At 41.9% G+C, this 17,232-nt stretch overlaps 6 protein-coding genes across 6 annotated transcripts in view; 3 read left to right on the top strand and 3 right to left on the bottom strand.

Annotated features, from left to right (window-relative positions):
- The window catches only part of LOC101312889 (group 2 truncated hemoglobin YjbI-like), a 771,661-nt gene extending 761,320 nt beyond the window's left edge, over positions 1-10,341 (top strand). Inside the window, exons 2-4 of the mRNA XM_004291251.1 lie at positions 9,147-9,283; positions 9,416-9,546; positions 9,632-10,341. Coding sequence (XP_004291299.1) covers positions 9,147-9,283; positions 9,416-9,546; positions 9,632-9,867 — 504 coding nt within the window. The 3' untranslated portion in view covers positions 9,868-10,341. The remainder of the gene's footprint in view (positions 1-9,146; positions 9,284-9,415; positions 9,547-9,631) is intronic.
- Positions 160-1,129, top strand: LOC101310081. Its single transcript, XM_004291241.1, has 2 exons — positions 160-369; positions 457-1,129. Exons 1-2 carry the CDS (start codon positions 180-182, stop codon positions 1,050-1,052), a joined length of 786 nt encoding a protein of 261 aa, XP_004291289.1. The 5' UTR covers positions 160-179; the 3' UTR covers positions 1,053-1,129.
- LOC101309034 (pentatricopeptide repeat-containing protein At2g20540-like) lies at positions 1,324-2,958 on the bottom strand. The gene has a single exon (XM_004292819.1). The coding sequence runs from the start codon at positions 2,956-2,958 to the stop codon at positions 1,324-1,326; it is 1,635 nt and encodes a 544-aa protein (XP_004292867.1).
- On the top strand, positions 2,988-5,048 carry LOC101308745 (putative pentatricopeptide repeat-containing protein At3g15130-like). Its single transcript, XM_004292818.1, has one exon. It carries the CDS (start codon positions 2,988-2,990, stop codon positions 5,046-5,048), a length of 2,061 nt encoding a protein of 686 aa, XP_004292866.1.
- LOC101294910 (serine/threonine-protein kinase AFC3-like) lies at positions 5,196-8,487 on the bottom strand. Its single transcript, XM_004291189.1, has 12 exons — positions 8,244-8,487; positions 8,041-8,161; positions 7,900-7,926; positions 7,664-7,817; positions 7,538-7,586; positions 7,159-7,273; positions 6,906-6,997; positions 6,671-6,818; positions 6,076-6,140; positions 5,897-5,994; positions 5,672-5,777; positions 5,196-5,557 (listed from the first exon to the last, which is right to left on the bottom strand). The coding sequence occupies exons 1-12, from the start codon at positions 8,337-8,339 to the stop codon at positions 5,414-5,416; spliced, it is 1,215 nt and encodes a 404-aa protein (XP_004291237.1). The 5' UTR covers positions 8,340-8,487; the 3' UTR covers positions 5,196-5,413.
- A 2,658-nt stretch (positions 10,342-12,999) lies between the features above and the next one.
- LOC101308445 lies at positions 13,000-16,428 on the bottom strand. The gene is made up of 4 exons (XM_004292817.1): positions 15,462-16,428; positions 14,711-14,883; positions 14,315-14,538; positions 13,000-13,804 (listed from the first exon to the last, which is right to left on the bottom strand). The coding sequence occupies exons 1-4, from the start codon at positions 16,426-16,428 to the stop codon at positions 13,000-13,002; spliced, it is 2,169 nt and encodes a 722-aa protein (XP_004292865.1).
- Between the last annotated feature and the right edge of the window lie 804 nt (positions 16,429-17,232).

The following is a 17,232-nucleotide window of genomic DNA, read 5'->3' as shown; positions in this document are numbered from 1 at the left end:
AAATGTTAAGCATAGTGATAAAATAGGAGGATTAGCTAAAAAGGTAAAGATGTTTCCAAAAGAAAAAGAAAAAGGACCCGAATAAAAACCGAGTTTATCTAGAACCGACCCAGAACACAAGCTTATATAACCTCAAAATATGACTCGGAAGCAGAAAGAAGAGACCTTTTGACAAAAACATGGCCACAAACAGCAGAGAAGCACGAAGGAGGAAGATCCTGGAGAGAGGATCCGACCGCCTAGGTCTAATCACGGGTCGGATCCAAACACTCCCATCTTCTTCATTACCCGACCCACAAACCCAACTTGAAGACACAACAAACCCATCTTCACCGCCGTCAGTTTCCGATGTTCAGGACCAAATCGCCGGTACCCTCTTAACCTCTTCGGCTCTTCATCTTCAAAGTTCTAATCTTTTGGTTGTTCTTGTTTAATAGTGTAGTTGGTCTTTTGCAGAAGTACCTTCTGAAATTGAGGAGAAGGAAAACGAGTCTGATTCAACATCGCCAAGTAGCCAATCTGAAACAACCAGTGAAGCACTGAGAGCCATTGATTCTCAAGTCCACGAACTTATCGCCTCCTTAGCGGCTCAAAATGCACCGCCACCGCAGCAGCCGGTGCCACTACCACGGTTATATCAACAGCAAAGGCAGCCGCTTTTCACTGCCAGTGGATTAACCAATGCCATTGCAGAAACAGAAAGAACTCGTCTTTTGGTTTCGGCAGCAGTAGCGATTTTGGTTGTTCTGGTTCATGTGGGATTTCCTTTTCTGGGGAGGAGTAGCATTGTGAAGACCCTGCTGGGGTTTAGGCCGCTGTATCTGGTTTTGCTGACCAATGTGACATTTGTGCTGGCAAGGATTCTTGGTAAAAAGAGAGTGTTTGAAAGGTTTGAGGAGATTAGAGATTCGAGTGAAGGAGTTGAGTGGTATGCGCAGTTAGGGAAGGCTTTAGAGATATGCTTGGTAGCGCAGAAGGTACTTGATGCTCTGTTTATGGATTGTGCTGTCTATTCAATTATAGTTGTATGTGGTCTCTCATCTTCTGCATAGGAGATTCTGTAGGGAAGTGTGTGTTTCCTTTTGTTGTTTCTGCTGATATGAGTGAAACCTTGTCGAATTTGCAAGTGAATTTCAGTTCTTTTTGTTGTTGATGAGATCATCTTGTGTACTTGCTCCACCTCTTTCTTTAGCTTACAGTACATGATATAGCAAATTTGACCATCAGTATTTTCTTCTGCATTTTCTTATTGCTATAGCAAATCCCTTATTGTTGCTACCCTAAACATGAGATATAACATTTCGGCTAGATTGTACCTGGAATTTAGCACAGTATTTGACTGCAGTCCTCTGGCACAGCTTCAATGCTCTCACCTGGCATGCTTTGGTGTGCAACCAGCAGCTGTAGCATAGAAAAGATGTCTTTTGCAAATGGTTTTGTGTCATCCCCTGATACGAATTCTAAAACTACATTGTTAACCTCAATCAAACTGCAACCTGGGGTTTTCTTCATGCTTTTGCTTCGTATCAGTTTCCTCATCCTGGACACATCCTCCCACTTCCCCAGGTCTGCATATATATTGGAAAGTAACACATAGTTCCCTGCATCATCCGGTTCAAGATCTTGAAGTTGCTCCATTGCGATGAGAGCAATCTCAAGATTGCAAAAAGTCCTGCAAGAGCTTAACAAGGAGCCCCAAATCTTTGAGTCTGGCTTCATTGGCATCTGCTTTATCTTGTCGAGAGCCTGATCAAGGTGTCCAGCACGTCCCAGAAGATCAACTAAACAACCATAATGCTCAATTCCTGGCTCAATCGTACACCCCTCCCTCATAGAGTCAAAATACTTGAGTCCCTCCTTCCATAAACCAGCATGGCTGCAGGCTGATAAAACACCAAGAAATGTAATCCCATTAGGTTCAGTCTTCACTCTCTGCATCTCCTGAAACAGCTCAACTGCTTCGTGAGCTTTACCATTATTCGCCAGCCCTGCAATCATGGTACTCCAAGATATCACATCCCTCCCCGACATCTGATCAAACAACTGCCAAGCTTGATCGATGCAGCCACATTTCACATACATTTCAATCAAAGCATTGCACACCGAGACCGACTGTAGCAGTCGCTTCTTATCCGAGTACCTGTGAATCCACTTCCCAACCTCAAGAGCTCCAAGCTGCGAGCACGCCGGCAAAACCGACACAACACTGATCTCATCAGGTTCGATACCCAGCATCTGCATTCGTCGAAAAATCTCCAAAGCATCCCCGTAACACCCGATCCGAGTGTACCCCGAAACCATCGCCGTCCAAGACACAATACTCTTATCACTCATCTCCTCAAACACTGCTCTCGCTTTCGTCATCTGCCCCAACCTAACATAACCACTAAGAAGACTATTCCAAGAAATCACATCTCTCTCAGTCATTTCATCAAACACCTTATGTGCATCCCTCAAATTATCACACTTGGTATAAAAAGCCATCAATGCATTCTCAATCAGCAAATGCGACCCAGGCCCAAATTTCCACACTTGACCATGAACCTGCCTCCCCAAATCTTCACAACCTAGCCCTGCACAACATTTTATCACAAATGGGAATGTGAATTTGTCTGGGAAAATTAGGGTTTCAGATTCTGGGTGTCTCAGCATTTGCTTATACAAAGCTATTGCTGAATCATAGACATAGTTATGCGTATAAGCTCGGATCATCGCATTGAAAAGGAACACATTTGGCTCAAGAACTTGCTTGAATAGCAAGCTAGCATAGTTCACATTGCCACTGTAGTCGCACACATCCACCATTTTCGTCACCAAGAAATTGCTTTGGGATAAAGAAAGCTTCACAATTTGAGCGTGAATTTTCTTCAGCCCTGGTTTGGTTTTGCAATTTAGCAACTTGGGCACGAACGAGTTCTCCAATTCTCTGATTGTTAAGGCGGCGGTTCTCGTTGCCATTAGGTTTAAGGGTTTAGGGTTTAGCGAAAATGAATGAGAGGCAGAGATTGGCGAATTTACTAAGGAACTGTTCGAAGAATCTGTTACTGGATAAGGGATTGCAGGCTCATGGATTTGTAATGAGAATGGGACTAGGGTTTGATTTGATGTTGAACAATGATCTTATAGATATGTATAGCAAATGTGGTAGAATTGGGAATGCACGTGAGATGTTTGATAGAATGCCTGAGAGAAATGTGGTTTCCTGGACAGCTTTAATGTGTGGCTACTTAAACAGCGGCAATGCCAAAGGGTGTTTGTCTCTGTTTAGTGAAATGGGATTTTCAGGGATTAAGCCGAATGAGTATACTTTCTCGACGAATCTGAAGGCGTCTGGGATGTTGGGCATTGCGGAGAATGGAATGCAGATTCACGGTATGTGCGCTAAGTCTGGTCATGAATGGGTTGCGGTGGTGAGCAATGCTATCCTTGACATGTATGTGAAATGTGGAAGAGTTGGTGAAGCGTCCAGGATGTTTGGTGTGATGCCGGCTAAGAATGTTATTACTTGGAACGCGATGATAGCTGGATACACGGTTGAAGGAAATGGGGAGGGAGCTTTGGTTTTGTTTAGGAAAATGCAAGAGCTGGGAGAAGTTCCAGATGAGTATACGATTACAAGCACACTCAAGGCTTGTAGTGGCCTTGGAGCAATTAGGCAAGGAAGCCAAATACATTCCGCCCTGATCACAAGGGGGTTCCTGTGTTCAGTTCGGATGACTATTGCAGGTGCTCTTGTTGATATGTATGTGAAATGCAGGCACTTAACTGAAGCTCAGAGAGTGTTTGATCAAGTTGAACAGAAGAATCTAATATCTTGGAGTGCCCTGATTCTTGGCTATGCCCAAGAGTGCAATCTAACACAGGCCATGGACTTGTTTGGGAAGCTCAGAGCTAGTCCATGTCATAAAGTAGATGGGTTTGTTCTGTCGAGCCTTATGGGTGTGTTTGCTGATTTTGCTCTAGTAGAACAAGGTAGGCAAATGCATGCTTTCACCACCAAAATCCCATCTGGTTCAGACATATCGGTCTTTAACTCGATTCTGGATATGTATCTCAAGTGTGGTTTGACAGATGAAGCAGAAAGACTTTTCAATGAAACTCCGTTGAGAAATGTAATTTCTTGGACAATTATGATTACTGGGTATGGAAAGCATGGTCTAGGGAAGAAAGCTATGCATCTTTTCAACCAAATGCAGTTGGAGGAAATAGAACCTGATGGAGTGTCTTACTTGGCAGTGCTCTCAGCCTGCAGCCATTCTGGACTAATTCAAGAATGCCAGGACTACTTCTCAAGATTGTGTCACGACAAACGGATTAAGCAAACTGTAGAGCATTATGCTTGCATGGTTGATCTCCTTGGTCGAGCAGGGAGAGTAAAAGAAGCTGAGAATCTGATCGACAGCATGCTGCTAAAACCAAATATTGGAATATGGCAGACATTGCTTAGTGCTTGTAGAGTACATGGAGAGGTGGAGATAGGGGGAGAAGTGGGAGAGATGCTTCTAAGATTGGATGGTGATAACCCCGTCAACTATGTGATGCTGTCAAACCTCTATGCAGAGGCCGGCTACTGGAAAGAGTGTGAGAGAATAAGAAAGTTGTTTAAGATGAAGGGGTTAAAGAAGGATGCAGGGCGGAGTTGGGTAGAGATTGACAAGGAGGTCTACTTCTTCTACAATAGAGATGAGACTCACCCACTTACAGAGAAGATTCATCAAGTATTGAAGGAAATGGAGAACAGAATAAAATCTGAGATCGGTTATATACATGGGGTGAGATTCGCACTGCATGATGTAGAAGAGGAGTCCAAGGAGGAGAGTTTGAGGTTCCATAGTGAAAAATTGGCAATCGGGTTGGCATTGGTGTGTGGTGAAATTGAGAAAGGAAACAGAACAATTCGGATTTTCAAGAATTTGAGGGTATGTGGTGATTGCCATGCCTTCATTAAAGGCTTGTCAAAGGTTTTGAAAGTGGTATTTCTTGTGAGAGATGCAAATAGGTTCCATAAGTTTGAGGATGGCTTGTGTTCTTGCGGAGATTATTGGTGATACCTAGCATTTTGTTCTCCTCTCTACTTTTTCTTTCATATCATGAAAACCGATAGTTCATCATTAAAACTCCACCCAATCGTTGTATCATTCGATAAACAAAAAACCACATTTTGGCTCCTCCAAATTTATTTCGAAAGTTAGAAAGAACAGAACGAGGCATCAGACATAGAGGAAGTGAATAAATCTGGCTGCTAATATTTCATTTCATTACTATAATGCGGAGGGAAAAATCACAACAGGTACATGTACAAGTGAAAGACGAGTTTGCTGGTTGTTTGTTCGTTAACCAGAAAAATAGCATGGTTAACCAAACTGATCAATGATCATGGTGCACCTTTCAAATCAAATTTGATTGTGGTTCCTCATGGTGTAATCTTAAAGAAGGGATGAGCAAGTGCTTGTCGAGCGGTGAGACGCTCAGATGGATCATAATTCAACAGACCATACAACAAATCAGTGAGGGCCGAACTGAATTTAGAGGGCCCTACATGTCGTGAAACCATCTCCTGAATACACAGGCAACGCAGGATGTCAGTAATCCATCCTATCCAACATTGCATCAGGGTATTTATAAGCTACAAATTAGCAAATAGTTCCCAAAACAACAAGAGGACAGGTACCTTCAAACTATCAAGCTTCTTTACGGCTCTTATACTCTCCCGTGACACTGCTCCTAAAGGCCAATTCAGCCTTGCACCCCGCCTAAAATACTTTTCAGCACCATGACTGCACAGGATAAGAAGGTTGAAAACAGTGAGATATATGTATTACTCTTACCTTTTTTCTTGTCAAATATGAAACTTAGGAATTTCAGGGGAAAGATTAATAGAAATTTCACTATATACCTAGCCCGTTGAGTCATATGCTGGGGCAGAGGTCCCAACACCCTCTCCATCATTGCTAAATGCTCCAAGTTTTCATGTGTTTGAAACAATGCTTCACCCTGACAAAATTTCACATGTTAAACATAGTCCCAACCAGATGATCCATATCCCAAGCATTTGTACAGAAATATCATACTAACCGCACAAAGTTCAACAAGGATGCAACCTACGCTCCACAGATCACATGGATAATTCCATCCTAGACCTGCAAGGGAGAAAGATTAGGGGTCAATATGTACAAGGCTAAAAAAACGTTCTAATGAAATTCCCAACATATCTATTAGTCTATTGGATATAACAGACCAAGTTTAACAGAAACCATAAACTTGTCAAACCAAACAAAATACCAAGTATAAGATGAAGATGATAAAAAACCGCCAAACTCAAACTCAGTGACAAAAGTAAAGGCAACTACACACCACATGCCAACATGCAATATGCGCCTAAGTAGTTTGACAAATATGGTTTTAATCAAGGGCAACATGGACATAATCTAATGAGGCCGATATGGTACCCTACATCCAATATGAAAACTGCAAGATCGCATTCATTAACCATCTACAAATCCAAAAACACTTCCTCTTCTAAATCAAAAGCTTCATCTTCAAAAGTTTTTGCTTCTCTAATACACCTCAATGACAAAATTGCTTGGTTTTGTCATAGCCGAAACACCAACAAATAAAAGAGAATACAAGATAGAACATCTGTCTACTGGCCAACCCCATAATCAGTTACCTAGAATAATCTCAGGGGCTCTGTAATGCCTTGTGGAAACAATGGAGCTATGATTCTGATTTTCAAACACAGTACTACCGAAATCAATCAGCTTAATTGCACTAGACTTGGGCAAGCACCTGTATTGCATTTCATCTGAAGAAAACCTCTGTACCATTTTCAAGAAGTTTTTATTCATGAGTCTGTACCCAGATATGAAACATACATGAATTGGGAATTGTAAAGGCCAAAATACCTTAAACCCAGGAAGCTTTACATATTCAGAAGACACAAGAAGAATATTTTCTGGCTTCAGGTCAGTGTGGATTAAGCGTAAATCATGCATATCTGCCGAATGAGACAAAGCAGAAAAAACAAGTTAAACAACACGACTCGAATAGAACACCCTGTTACACCCCCTGGACAGAAAACAGGCCAAGAGAAAGATTTGGGTGACTGGTTAGGAGAAGAGGAAAAATAGGAGAATGAAACCAAGAGCTATCACACACATGCTACAGATTCCAAAAGCTGTCGTCCAAATTCCCGAACAAGATCCACAGGGAATGGGCAGTATTTATTTCTCTTTAGAAAATCAAATAAGCTTGGTCCAAGCTTCTCAAACACCTGATAAAACCATTAAATGCATTCAAAGCGAGGCCTCTGTTTAGTTCTCAGTTCTATGAACACAGTCACTGGACATACTAATATCGCAGTAACTCAATCTGAAAGCTCTACTGAAATCAAATGCAGCTCATCTTAACTACATAAAAAGACAAAACACCAAGAGCAGCAAACTATCTTCTACATAAAGCCACACTATCAGCATGACAGTCAATCACACTAATGGACTAACAAAATTGCAAAAAGGAACATAATTTGGATACTTACTATGCATATGTGATTGCGGTAATCAAACCAATCGCGAATCTGCACACAGCTGCAGCAACGGAAGTTAGAACACATCAGATGAACTTATCAATTCTCATCAGCGGAAACCGAGGAAACACAAAGTACCGTGAGTTGCCATTGTCATTCTTGGCAATGTGATTAAGCACATCCACCTCAATCATTGCCGCATCCCGATACTTCCGTATGCTCCTCACAACCTTGATGGCCACATACTCTCGCGTTTGACGATCCCAACACTCCAAAACTCGACCAAATGTGCCTACAGCACTAGCAACATGCTGAGCAGACATGAATCAAATTATAAAACCTTGTACACATCAGGGCACTTTTTGACAGCTAACCTTCACCCATCTTGTTTAGTATTTTATCTGCCAAAACAATCCACACAAATCCATGATCAAAATCCAGAAATCTTTTCCATAATAATATCCGTAATTGAGTTCAAAGTTTCTATCTTTAAAATCTTTAAAATCAAAGCTTACATCTTGGAGTGAGATTCTCGCCGAGATTGTAAACATAATGGCCTTCACGATCATCGTCTCGTTTCGGAGGCGATCCGTTTCTTCCATTCGCTTGATTACCCGCCAATAATGGCCGTTGCGCCTACAAAACAAGACCTCAAGCTCTCAATTCCGTTCCTTCTGGAAACCCTAACCCTAATAATTTGGGGATCCCCGAAACCAACCTCTGGTTCGTGCTCCGAGGGGCCGACGTCCCAGGCCGATCGAGGTCTTTTCCTGATTCGCTTTAGCATCCTAGCGTCTATTCCCACCGCCGTCATTTAAACCGGGTCGGAGATCGGATCCTCGTCTCTGCAATTGAAAATTCTGAGGAAAAAAATTTGGGGGAAAAATTCGATTAGGGTTTTCTGGGCGAAACCGCAGAGGACTCTGAGGTGGAGAGAGAGAAGGAGAAAGAGATGAGGTAGCGAGGCACCGTACGAACGGTAGAGAATCGGAAGGGGTGGATTCGTTATATTAACTGCGCCGGGTGGCGCGTTGGCGGTTGTAATGGGCCGTGGACGATTGGACGTGTCCGGTCCATAAAAATTGCTACTGGCCCAATTAAAACCCAAACCTTAGGTCGTTGTTTTTCATGTCTTTGATCGGAGCGGATTCTACACACCAATGTGCATTTACATTATTAATGTGCAAGTCCTCGAATCGTCATATGTGAAGATTCAATGAAGACAAAAGACCCTAAATTCTTTATTTTTATTTTCATTTTTGATTCGATTAAATTAAGCGCCCATAATAAAAGTATCTCTTATTCGATTTCAGGTCCTCATTTTCTATGTTAGAAACACTTAGCACTATTTGTTAGGGTTTCAATTTTATTAACTTAGAATCATGATATTTACTCAAATCACTTGGAGCTTGATACATAATAACGACATAGTTAGCTCGTAGTGTGCCATTGCCCACTAAGAACAAAAGGAAACAAAACTGGAACCACCCACAGTTTCAAGATTCTCCGCTGTTTCATTGGTTAGCAAAATCAGAATCAGATAAAAAGCAAGCGTGGAAGCCACGCGACCCCGTCTATAAACACCTCGTTCCGGCTCACCAAACCCAACTGAGACGCCAACATGCAAAGTCTTCAAGCCAAGGCCTCCCAGTGGAGCGGAGTCGACTCCGCCGACGCGTTCGCCATCGACGAAACCAACCTCTTCCAGAAGCTTGGTCTCCAAGCCTTCATCAATCTCTCCACCGATTTCTACACCAGGTTCTTTTTTTCTTTTTTTTGGTCGTAGATTTCTACACCAGCTTCGTTTCAGTTTCTTCTCTCTCCTTTCATCATCCAATTGATATTACCCGGTTACGAATATACAATTAAGCCCTCGCTACCGTACTGCAGGGTTTACGAGGACGAGCAGGAATGGTTCCGATCAATCTTCGCGAATTCCAAGAAGGAAGACGCGATTCAGAACCAGTACGAGTTTTTCGTGCAGAGAATGGGAGGGCCGCCTCTCTTTTCTCAAAGAAGAGGTATTTATTTTTGAATTGCTTCTTATGAATTGATCAAATTGGTGGGAAAAGAATAAAAGAATGAGACTTTGTGTGTGTTTTGAAGGCCATCCTGCACTGATCGGACGGCACCGGCCGTTTCCGGTGACGCATGAAGCAGCGGAGAGGTGGTTGCATCACATGCAGCAAGCATTGGAGAGCTCTTCAGATATTGATGAGGATTCGAAGCGAAGAATGTTCAATTTCTTCAAGCATACTGCTTATTTCCTTGTGGCTGGAGATGAGTTGAAGAAGGGTCACACTCAGAATGGGACTCAAACTCAGACCCAACAACAACAATAACAACAAGCTCTGTGTACTATTCGATTTAAGTAGTATGTTAGTTGTTACATTAACCCTTTATTAATGAAGGATTTATGCAAAAAGTTCTAAACTTTTACTCTTACTCTGGTTTATATGTGGTGAAGTGACAATATATGCTTGATTCAGAGAGCTGCAATAGTTTCAGGATGTAAGTGCTTTAGAAGTAGACGAGTCCTTCAAAATCTTCTTTAGAAAGTTTCGGTGGATTAGTTACATGGTGATGAGTAGAGAATTAAGACTGTTGTTGTGAACCTTGTGATACTGAACCAAATTTGGAAGGGCAGCCCATCATGGTTTGGAACTAGGAAAACGTATCATTCTTGCATTGTAATTGTATGTGATAGTGAAGAAAGCCTTGTTCTTGTTAGTCTGGTATTTAGTAACCCACAGTATTGGCCTATTGGGTCAGATACTGGCATAGTGCAGCCAGAGAAATCTGACATTGAAATTTATGGCGAGGATGTGGAGGTATTTTATACTGAAAGCAGAGAGCTCAAGATAGTGGGGTGTTGATTCCAATAGCAAGCGAGAATCTCCATGGTTTATAGGAACACTCTAAAGCAACTGATACCCAGTAAAGAGAACTGTAACATGTAAATTTATGGGTGAAACACAATGAAATTATATAATACTTTCCTTCTTTCATCATAGTGCCCTCCACAAGAGAGGCCAATGAGCCCAGTCTACTGCAAGCATCTTATCAACTTGAGCCATGAGCCCAAAGAAAGAAAGAAAAGTTGAAGCACCCAAGGTTCTCTTTTCGTTTGTCTTGTACATGTTTTTCCTGGCACTGGCAAAAGACTGCATACCAAAGGGAAGCGGTCTTTGCAGATTGCACAGATCAAAAACTGAGGTCAAAACCGAGAAAGTCCTTGAAGTCTGTACAAACCATTGAACTAGTGGGGAAAAGGAAAAAAGAGCTTTCATATGTTTTGTTGTTTACAACCCAAGGCATCCTACTATTATCAACGATGGAATTCTCTAGGTTAATATTACTCGTTTACTCATGATGTTGATCCACAATTAGCTCATGGCCATAGTTGTACTTGTTCATTTTCTTGTGACTATCCAATGACTTCTTTAACTGAACTGGAACTAATCAGGGAAGTTTGAGAGAGAGAGAGAGAGAGAGAGAGAGAGAGAGAGAGAGAGAGAGAGTAGAGANGAGAGAGAGAGAGAGAGAGAGCAGATGAAATGTAGTCAGATGGGTTCTAATACAAAAATCTAATAATACATATACATACAATTTCTTTGGCATTCACAACATCAATCCAGCAAGTCATTCCTATACAGAACCCTTGATGGATTAGCAAACCGAGCTGAGAAAGACCGCGACATGTTATCAGACTCTGTCCACCCCATTCCTCTATCAAAATTCTTCGAGTATGTTTTGGGATCATAACTAGTCTGCTGCGAATGCGATATAACAGTACCAGAACTGAAACTCTTCTTCTTCTCCTTCTTAAATTTCTGCAACAAAATTTGCCACTTCGGTGGAGGCTTTGGCTGCCCCAACCTGATTTTTGGAGTTGGACTGCGTGAACCGTACCACTCTTTGATCCCCATTGCTAACACAAAGTCACAAACACCAGGTTTCTTTCACCTCAAAACTTTAAGCTGTAGAATGAATTTGCTTATGCATCTGTTTGTATACACACACACACGTTTATATATATACATATATAAGATTGGTGGAAAGTACGTGTATATATAAAATGCAAGAGGGTGTGGCTGTTGACTTGGCTCAACCTGGCTGCTCTCAAAACTGGATGAATGTGGGAATGAGAATCCACTGGGAAAGAGAAGCCTTTTGTTAAGACCTGTGTAAATCTTCGTCCATTTGAAAATGTTATTAGAGAAAGACAGATAAAATGGAAATGGTCTTCAGATGAGGAAGCTTCAAGAGCCATAAGAGGTGCTTCATTACTAGTATAGATGGCTTTTGTCAGCAAACTTTGATTAAAGGGTCAGAGTAAGACAGCCGAAAGAGTCGTCCTTTGCTTGCTGCATGCCAACCTCTATCTTTAGTCTTTACCATGCACATTCCCTTTGGAAGTAAGTAAAGCTATTCCAAATATTCAGTATTCGTTGAAATGTTCCAATCAAGTTGAGGCTAACTTCTATTTTTACACATGTTTGAAATGTTTCAAAGACCAGATATTTTTTATAAGTAAATTTTCTACAAGAAACTTTTACCGACAAAAAGTTCGTCGTCAAGTGTTTCAACCCCTAATTGGAGCTCAAATGGTCATGCCAAAACCCATCAAACAGTCCCAACTCCCAACGCAACTGAGATGTTATCTGATGAGCTGCAGAAGCTGAAGCATATCTTCTGTTCATTGTGCTAGCTGCATATCACCCACTCTTTTGACCTATATTAATGTAGCTCGTATATGGGGCACCCAATTATGAAGCTTCTTCAAGTTCCACTCACCAAATAATTTGGGAACACAAAGATCATGGCTTTGCCTCTAAAGTCTAAACTATGTGGGAAAGGGGTGATCTTTACCCAATTGCCATTTTCATATTGAACTCTCAAGACAAGAGTTGAACATTCTGTCATCACAAAATGACAACAGTAAAATTATGTGGTGGCACAGAAATTTCTACCTCTTGATGATTAATAATTGAGTTGGCAAAGAAAGATTTTCCATTTTTGATGAGTGTTCTCAAGTGACAATAGATATAGGAGGGGCCATACTAGTATTAAAAGCTGACCTTTCCCTATAGGTGGTCTGCTCTCCTTGGGACCAATAAGGTAGGATATATTGTCAATATTCTATGTAGTCCTAGAAGGATTTTCAATTGGAGAGGATCTTGTACTAAAGTCAGTAAAGCAAATTCAAGGCATGATAAATTCAGGAATGATTCTCCAGTAGAATTCGAGAGAAACAGGTTGAGCTTTCTCTCTCTCTCTACCAACTGGAAAAGTTCTATGCAATTTCCTCAGAATCAATGACTAGGAGAAAGAAATGAATACAGAGCTTTAAGTTGAATAGATTACTAACCATTAGATTCCCAAGTGAAACAAGCTTGTCACATACAAAAAGCACTTCACTGTGGTTGAAGTTGGATAAACTTACTACTTTCTAGCAAACTGCAAAACCGATTTTACACATGAGAGTTACCATTTGAAGCTTGTGGCATCGTGACAGATTTAAGTTTTCCGTAAGCATCAGCACATGCGTGAGCATAGTCTGACATAGCACGGAAGAGCTCAGGCAAGCGAGTTTTGAGACTCCCGAGTGACTTCTCTCTGACCTGGATACAATGTCTCTGGTGTGCTTCAGCTTCCTCTTCCATTTTCTTCTTCAAGCTCTCAACAGCAAATTGCCTCTCTGCAATAGGATCCTTGTGATTTGCATCTTCGCTTCTCTCCTGATCCGCTTCACCAGGCCCATGACGCTGCATGTACTTCTGGTACCAGTCATCAAATGCCTGATTTTTACGCAAGAATTCCTTCCTTGTATTCTCGAATTGCTCTTTTAGCTTCATCTCTTCTTCCTGATGAAGTAGTATAGTCTTTATCACAGCTGCAAAGGATGATGTTGCCGATTTTGCAAGTTCATCGGGAAGCTTCTCAAGAAAATCATGCCATGCAAGAAGAAGCGGTTGAATCGGGGGACGCTGAACTCTTGGAGGAGATGATATTTTCTCTTTTAAGCTGCTTTCAATAGGAATCAGATTCAACTTCAACCAGCTGTTCAAAGCTTGGATGTATTGTTTCTGATGAAGTACAAGCTTTTCAAATTCGGAATGCCAATGTTGGACAACATTGAATAGCTGTTCAGTGCGTTCATGGTGGTGCTTGGTTGTTTCCATCGGAGTATGAGAAATGTCAAGGGCTTTCAGGTCTGTAACAATCGTCAGCTGACTGCTATGATGCGCACCCATATTTTCCCACATTTTTCCCATCCTGAGTTACAGAAATGAGATAAAACATTCATTCAGTACAACAATCATATCCAACAATCAGACCAGGCAAACTAGCTTCTAGACCAAAATTATGTATGATAATTGTCTGCACAACCCAGTTTGCACTAAGTGAATGAGATGCCTATGACCGACAGATGAGTCTAATGCAATAAATATGGTCAAAATTTGTCACAACACAAAAGGAAATGTTAGGAGTGAAAGCTAATGCCTATGACTTGCTTGACTTGCTTATTTGTCTTTGGAGTGACCTTTAGTAAGGAGTGAAAGATATGACGGATACGATGAAATTCAGTACAGAACTATAATGTATTTGCCTATCCGAAATGTTTCTGTTGTGTAATATTATGTGTTGCTCCCCTTTTATAAAAGGCTCTTCATCCATGATCAAGATAATTTGAAACTGATAAACCATAATCAAGAGACCATAAAGTAACAAGAGTTAAAACAATGAAATTAGAGATTTCAAATGTAAATTGAACCAAAAACTTACGCATCAGCTAGAGAAACAAGTTTAGGGTACAGCTGCTCATCCCGTATTTGATTTACTTCTGAAACTGTAGAGTCCATGGACTGCATGTCAACAATATATCTTGTATGCAAGTGACTTACAGCTGCTTTCGTTTTCTCCAAGGTTTCAGCACTAGCATTGCGTTTTTTCTGCTTGTTTAGTAGAGCTACCTTTCTCTGATACTCAACTTTCATAAGCTCCCCTTGCTATAAACATGAGGGAAGACTAATAAGGTTCAGGTAAAGTGAATGAGAGTAGGATGCAAGTCTTTTCTGATATCAACAGTCATGAATGCAGAATGATGATACTAAATAAAGATGAAGTAATAAACAGAGAAGATAAAACAAAATTAATGCAAATTAGAAGATTAGAACACACCTTCACTTCATCATAAAGTTTCTTCTCCCATGCTAACAACTTGTCCAAAACAGTGGCATGAGTTTCATAATCATCTGGGTCTTCCTCCTTTGCTCCATCACCATTTGGTAAGCCTCTGAAGGATCTATTCCATGTAATAACACGCATGACTCGTTGAGAATGATCAATGTGTCCTGCAAAACATTATGATCCCAAATAATTAAATGACAATTACAATGAAGTAGGAACACTAATATAAGAAAATTAACATGTTATGTGTAGAACTGTCATTCAATTGTGGTTTCATAAGGTAAAAACTTTCAGAGTCCTAGTATTAGAAAGCATCAATTTTTATAGCAGAAAGGTTAAGTACCTCATACATAACTATCATTCCCTAAAGGACACAATACAGACAAACATCTTCAAATAAATCACTTTCCCTCATTTTGAAACCTCAGAAAGTGAAAGTGAAAAGATAGAAGGTGGAGATCAGATGTCTTGAAAGTAGTTTGAATCACTAAAGTGGTACTACATTCATATTCTAGAGACCAAGTCAAGTAAGATACTTGCACAGATGCTTTTTTTATAGGGCAATAAAGGTCTCTTTCACTCTTCCATATAAGTAAAAGAACTCACTCAACTAAACAGTTAACACATTGCATCACAAGTTCACAATTAAGAAGGGAATCAAATCTAAGAACAAACCTGATTTATTAGTTTTCCTAAACCAGAAGTGAATTTACCAATGTGAATCAAGCAGCCAAAACCTCACCTCGATTATCTGCGAAATTCGAGTGATAATGCAACCGAGTGGCCTCGAGCATCTTGGAAACCTCCTGAGCACTCTCGGAGGCCTTTAAGAAATGATCATCAATCTGATTCACTATGTCCATCAAAGTGAAACCGGGCATCACCATCCTCTGAAAATCTGGGGGAGCTGTCTTCGAATGCTCAATTGTCGCCGGAGTCACCGGAGACACGGCAATCTCGTCCGCCTTCATCTGAATCTCCTCCGTTTTCTCCGGAGTCTTGGGCTCCTGCTCATCCTCACCACCCAAATCCTCCACATTCTCATCTTCACCAAACTCTTCACCTTCATTCTCACTCAATGTATGCCCTGCCATTTCGTTCACCATGAAGAAATAGTCCCAAGCGCCGCCCTTGGGCTCCGGCATCGGCGGCGGCACCGCCTTCATCTCCGGCGTCTGCGGCGAAGACGACCCCGTCGCCGTCGCCGTCGCCGCCGCGCCCATTTCCCCGGCCACATTTCTCGATCTCCGGCGAAACCCTTCCTCATGGTCCTCTTCTTCCTCATCCTCGTCCCCTTCAGCAATGGCCAACCTAGACCCCTGCATCCTCGTCTTCCGAGCCTCCGTCGGCATCGTCGGCAGGCTCGCGGCGCGCTTGATCGGAGGGCTGGGAGTGAAAGTCGGAAGCGGCGGAGGCGGCAGCGGGAGGGTTTCAAGCGGCGGCGGAGGAGGCGGCGGAGGCTCGGTGGCGGTGGAGAGGAGCGGCTGGTGGTGGTGGTGATGGAGGAGGAGCTGTTCTTGATTTGGGAGCGATTCTCCGTGGCCGTAATCGCTTAAGGCGGCGCCGGTGTTCTTGAGGGCCATGACGTAGCCGGAATGGCCCGCCGCGAAGGCGTTTCTGGCCACCACCGCTTCCCTCATTAGGTTTCTCCTCTCCTTGCATCTCGTCACCGATTCCTCATTGTCGATTCTCGATTGGGCGCACCCCATGGTGCCCGGTAAAAAATTAAATTTGGAAGGAAAGATGGGTGTTTGAGAACAGAGGCTGGTAAAAAGAGTGAAGCTTTTACAGTAAAAAGAGTGGAACCCTTAACCCTAAGGATCAAGGGTGAAGGAAAGATTGGATTTTGAGAGTAGGGGTTGAGATAAAGGTGGGAGCTTTTGGAGGTGGTGCTGGGTTGTGTGACTAAAATGGTGTGGGTTTCATGAAAGAGAGAAGCTTTTTAGAGAGAGAAAGAGTAGAGAGAGAAAGGAAGATGGGGTGGGTGTGAGGTTGAAGGTGGGAAGAGAAGAGTTGTAGATGGGGAAGGACATGAAAAGAGAGTGAAGCCAAAACTGGTACAGAGGGAGCAGACAGCACTTGCAGAAGGCAGAGAGAGAGAGAGAGAGAGAGGGAGAGAGTTTAATTGTCTCTACTCGCTCACACTAGAGAGTTGAGTGTGTACTCGCGCGCTTTGATTACAGAGTGTCCTAATCAGGTTTTTTTTAAAATAACGGTCACATTTTTTGAGGCAGAGTACTAACGATGTCGTTTCGTCAACACCACTTGGAAATTTTAGTATTTTACTACGATTCCGTGATGGTTATCTGCTTAGTCTTGAGATGTAAGTAAGTACACAAACATTTTCAGAGTCTGGAAAGGGAATGCCTGTAACATGAGTGATGTAGCTTACTCCGATGAAGTATGGTTGCTACTTGCTGGTCTGTTCTCTAAGAGCTCGAGAAAACATGAGTGAGGTAGCTTAATCCGATGAAGTATGGTTGTCTTGGTCTGTTCACTAAGAACTCGGAGAG

Source organism: Fragaria vesca, linkage group LG2, assembly GCF_000184155.1.
Source record: "Fragaria vesca subsp. vesca linkage group LG2, FraVesHawaii_1.0, whole genome shotgun sequence".
Classification (NCBI taxonomy): domain Eukaryota; kingdom Viridiplantae; phylum Streptophyta; class Magnoliopsida; order Rosales; family Rosaceae; genus Fragaria; species Fragaria vesca.
This window is presented reverse-complemented; position numbering and strand designations above follow the sequence as displayed.

Coding starts and splice junctions, on each gene's coding strand:
- LOC101294910 (XM_004291189.1), bottom strand. CDS start 8,339: ATGACGGCGGTGGGAATAGACGCTAGGATGCTAAAGCGAATCAGGAAA. Junction 7,587..7,663: donor AATGACAATGGCAACTCACG/GTACTTTGTGTT, acceptor CCGTTGCTGCAG/CTGTGTGCAGATTCGCGATT. Junction 6,141..6,670: donor AGCCCCTGAGATTATTCTAG/GTAACTGATTAT, acceptor TCTCCCTTGCAG/GTCTAGGATGGAATTATCCA.
- LOC101309034 (XM_004292819.1), bottom strand. CDS start 2,958: ATGGCAACGAGAACCGCCGCCTTAACAATCAGAGAATTGGAGAACTCG.
- LOC101308445 (XM_004292817.1), bottom strand. CDS start 16,428: ATGGGGTGCGCCCAATCGAGAATCGACAATGAGGAATCGGTGACGAGA. Junction 14,539..14,710: donor AACTTTATGATGAAGTGAAG/GTGTGTTCTAAT, acceptor TCATGTTTATAG/CAAGGGGAGCTTATGAAAGT. Junction 13,805..14,314: donor CTTGTTTCTCTAGCTGATGC/GTAAGTTTTTGG, acceptor TCTGTAACTCAG/GATGGGAAAAATGTGGGAAA.
- LOC101308745 (XM_004292818.1), top strand. CDS start 2,988: ATGAATGAGAGGCAGAGATTGGCGAATTTACTAAGGAACTGTTCGAAG.
- LOC101310081 (XM_004291241.1), top strand. CDS start 180: ATGGCCACAAACAGCAGAGAAGCACGAAGGAGGAAGATCCTGGAGAGA. Junction 370..456: donor TGTTCAGGACCAAATCGCCG/GTACCCTCTTAA, acceptor GGTCTTTTGCAG/AAGTACCTTCTGAAATTGAG.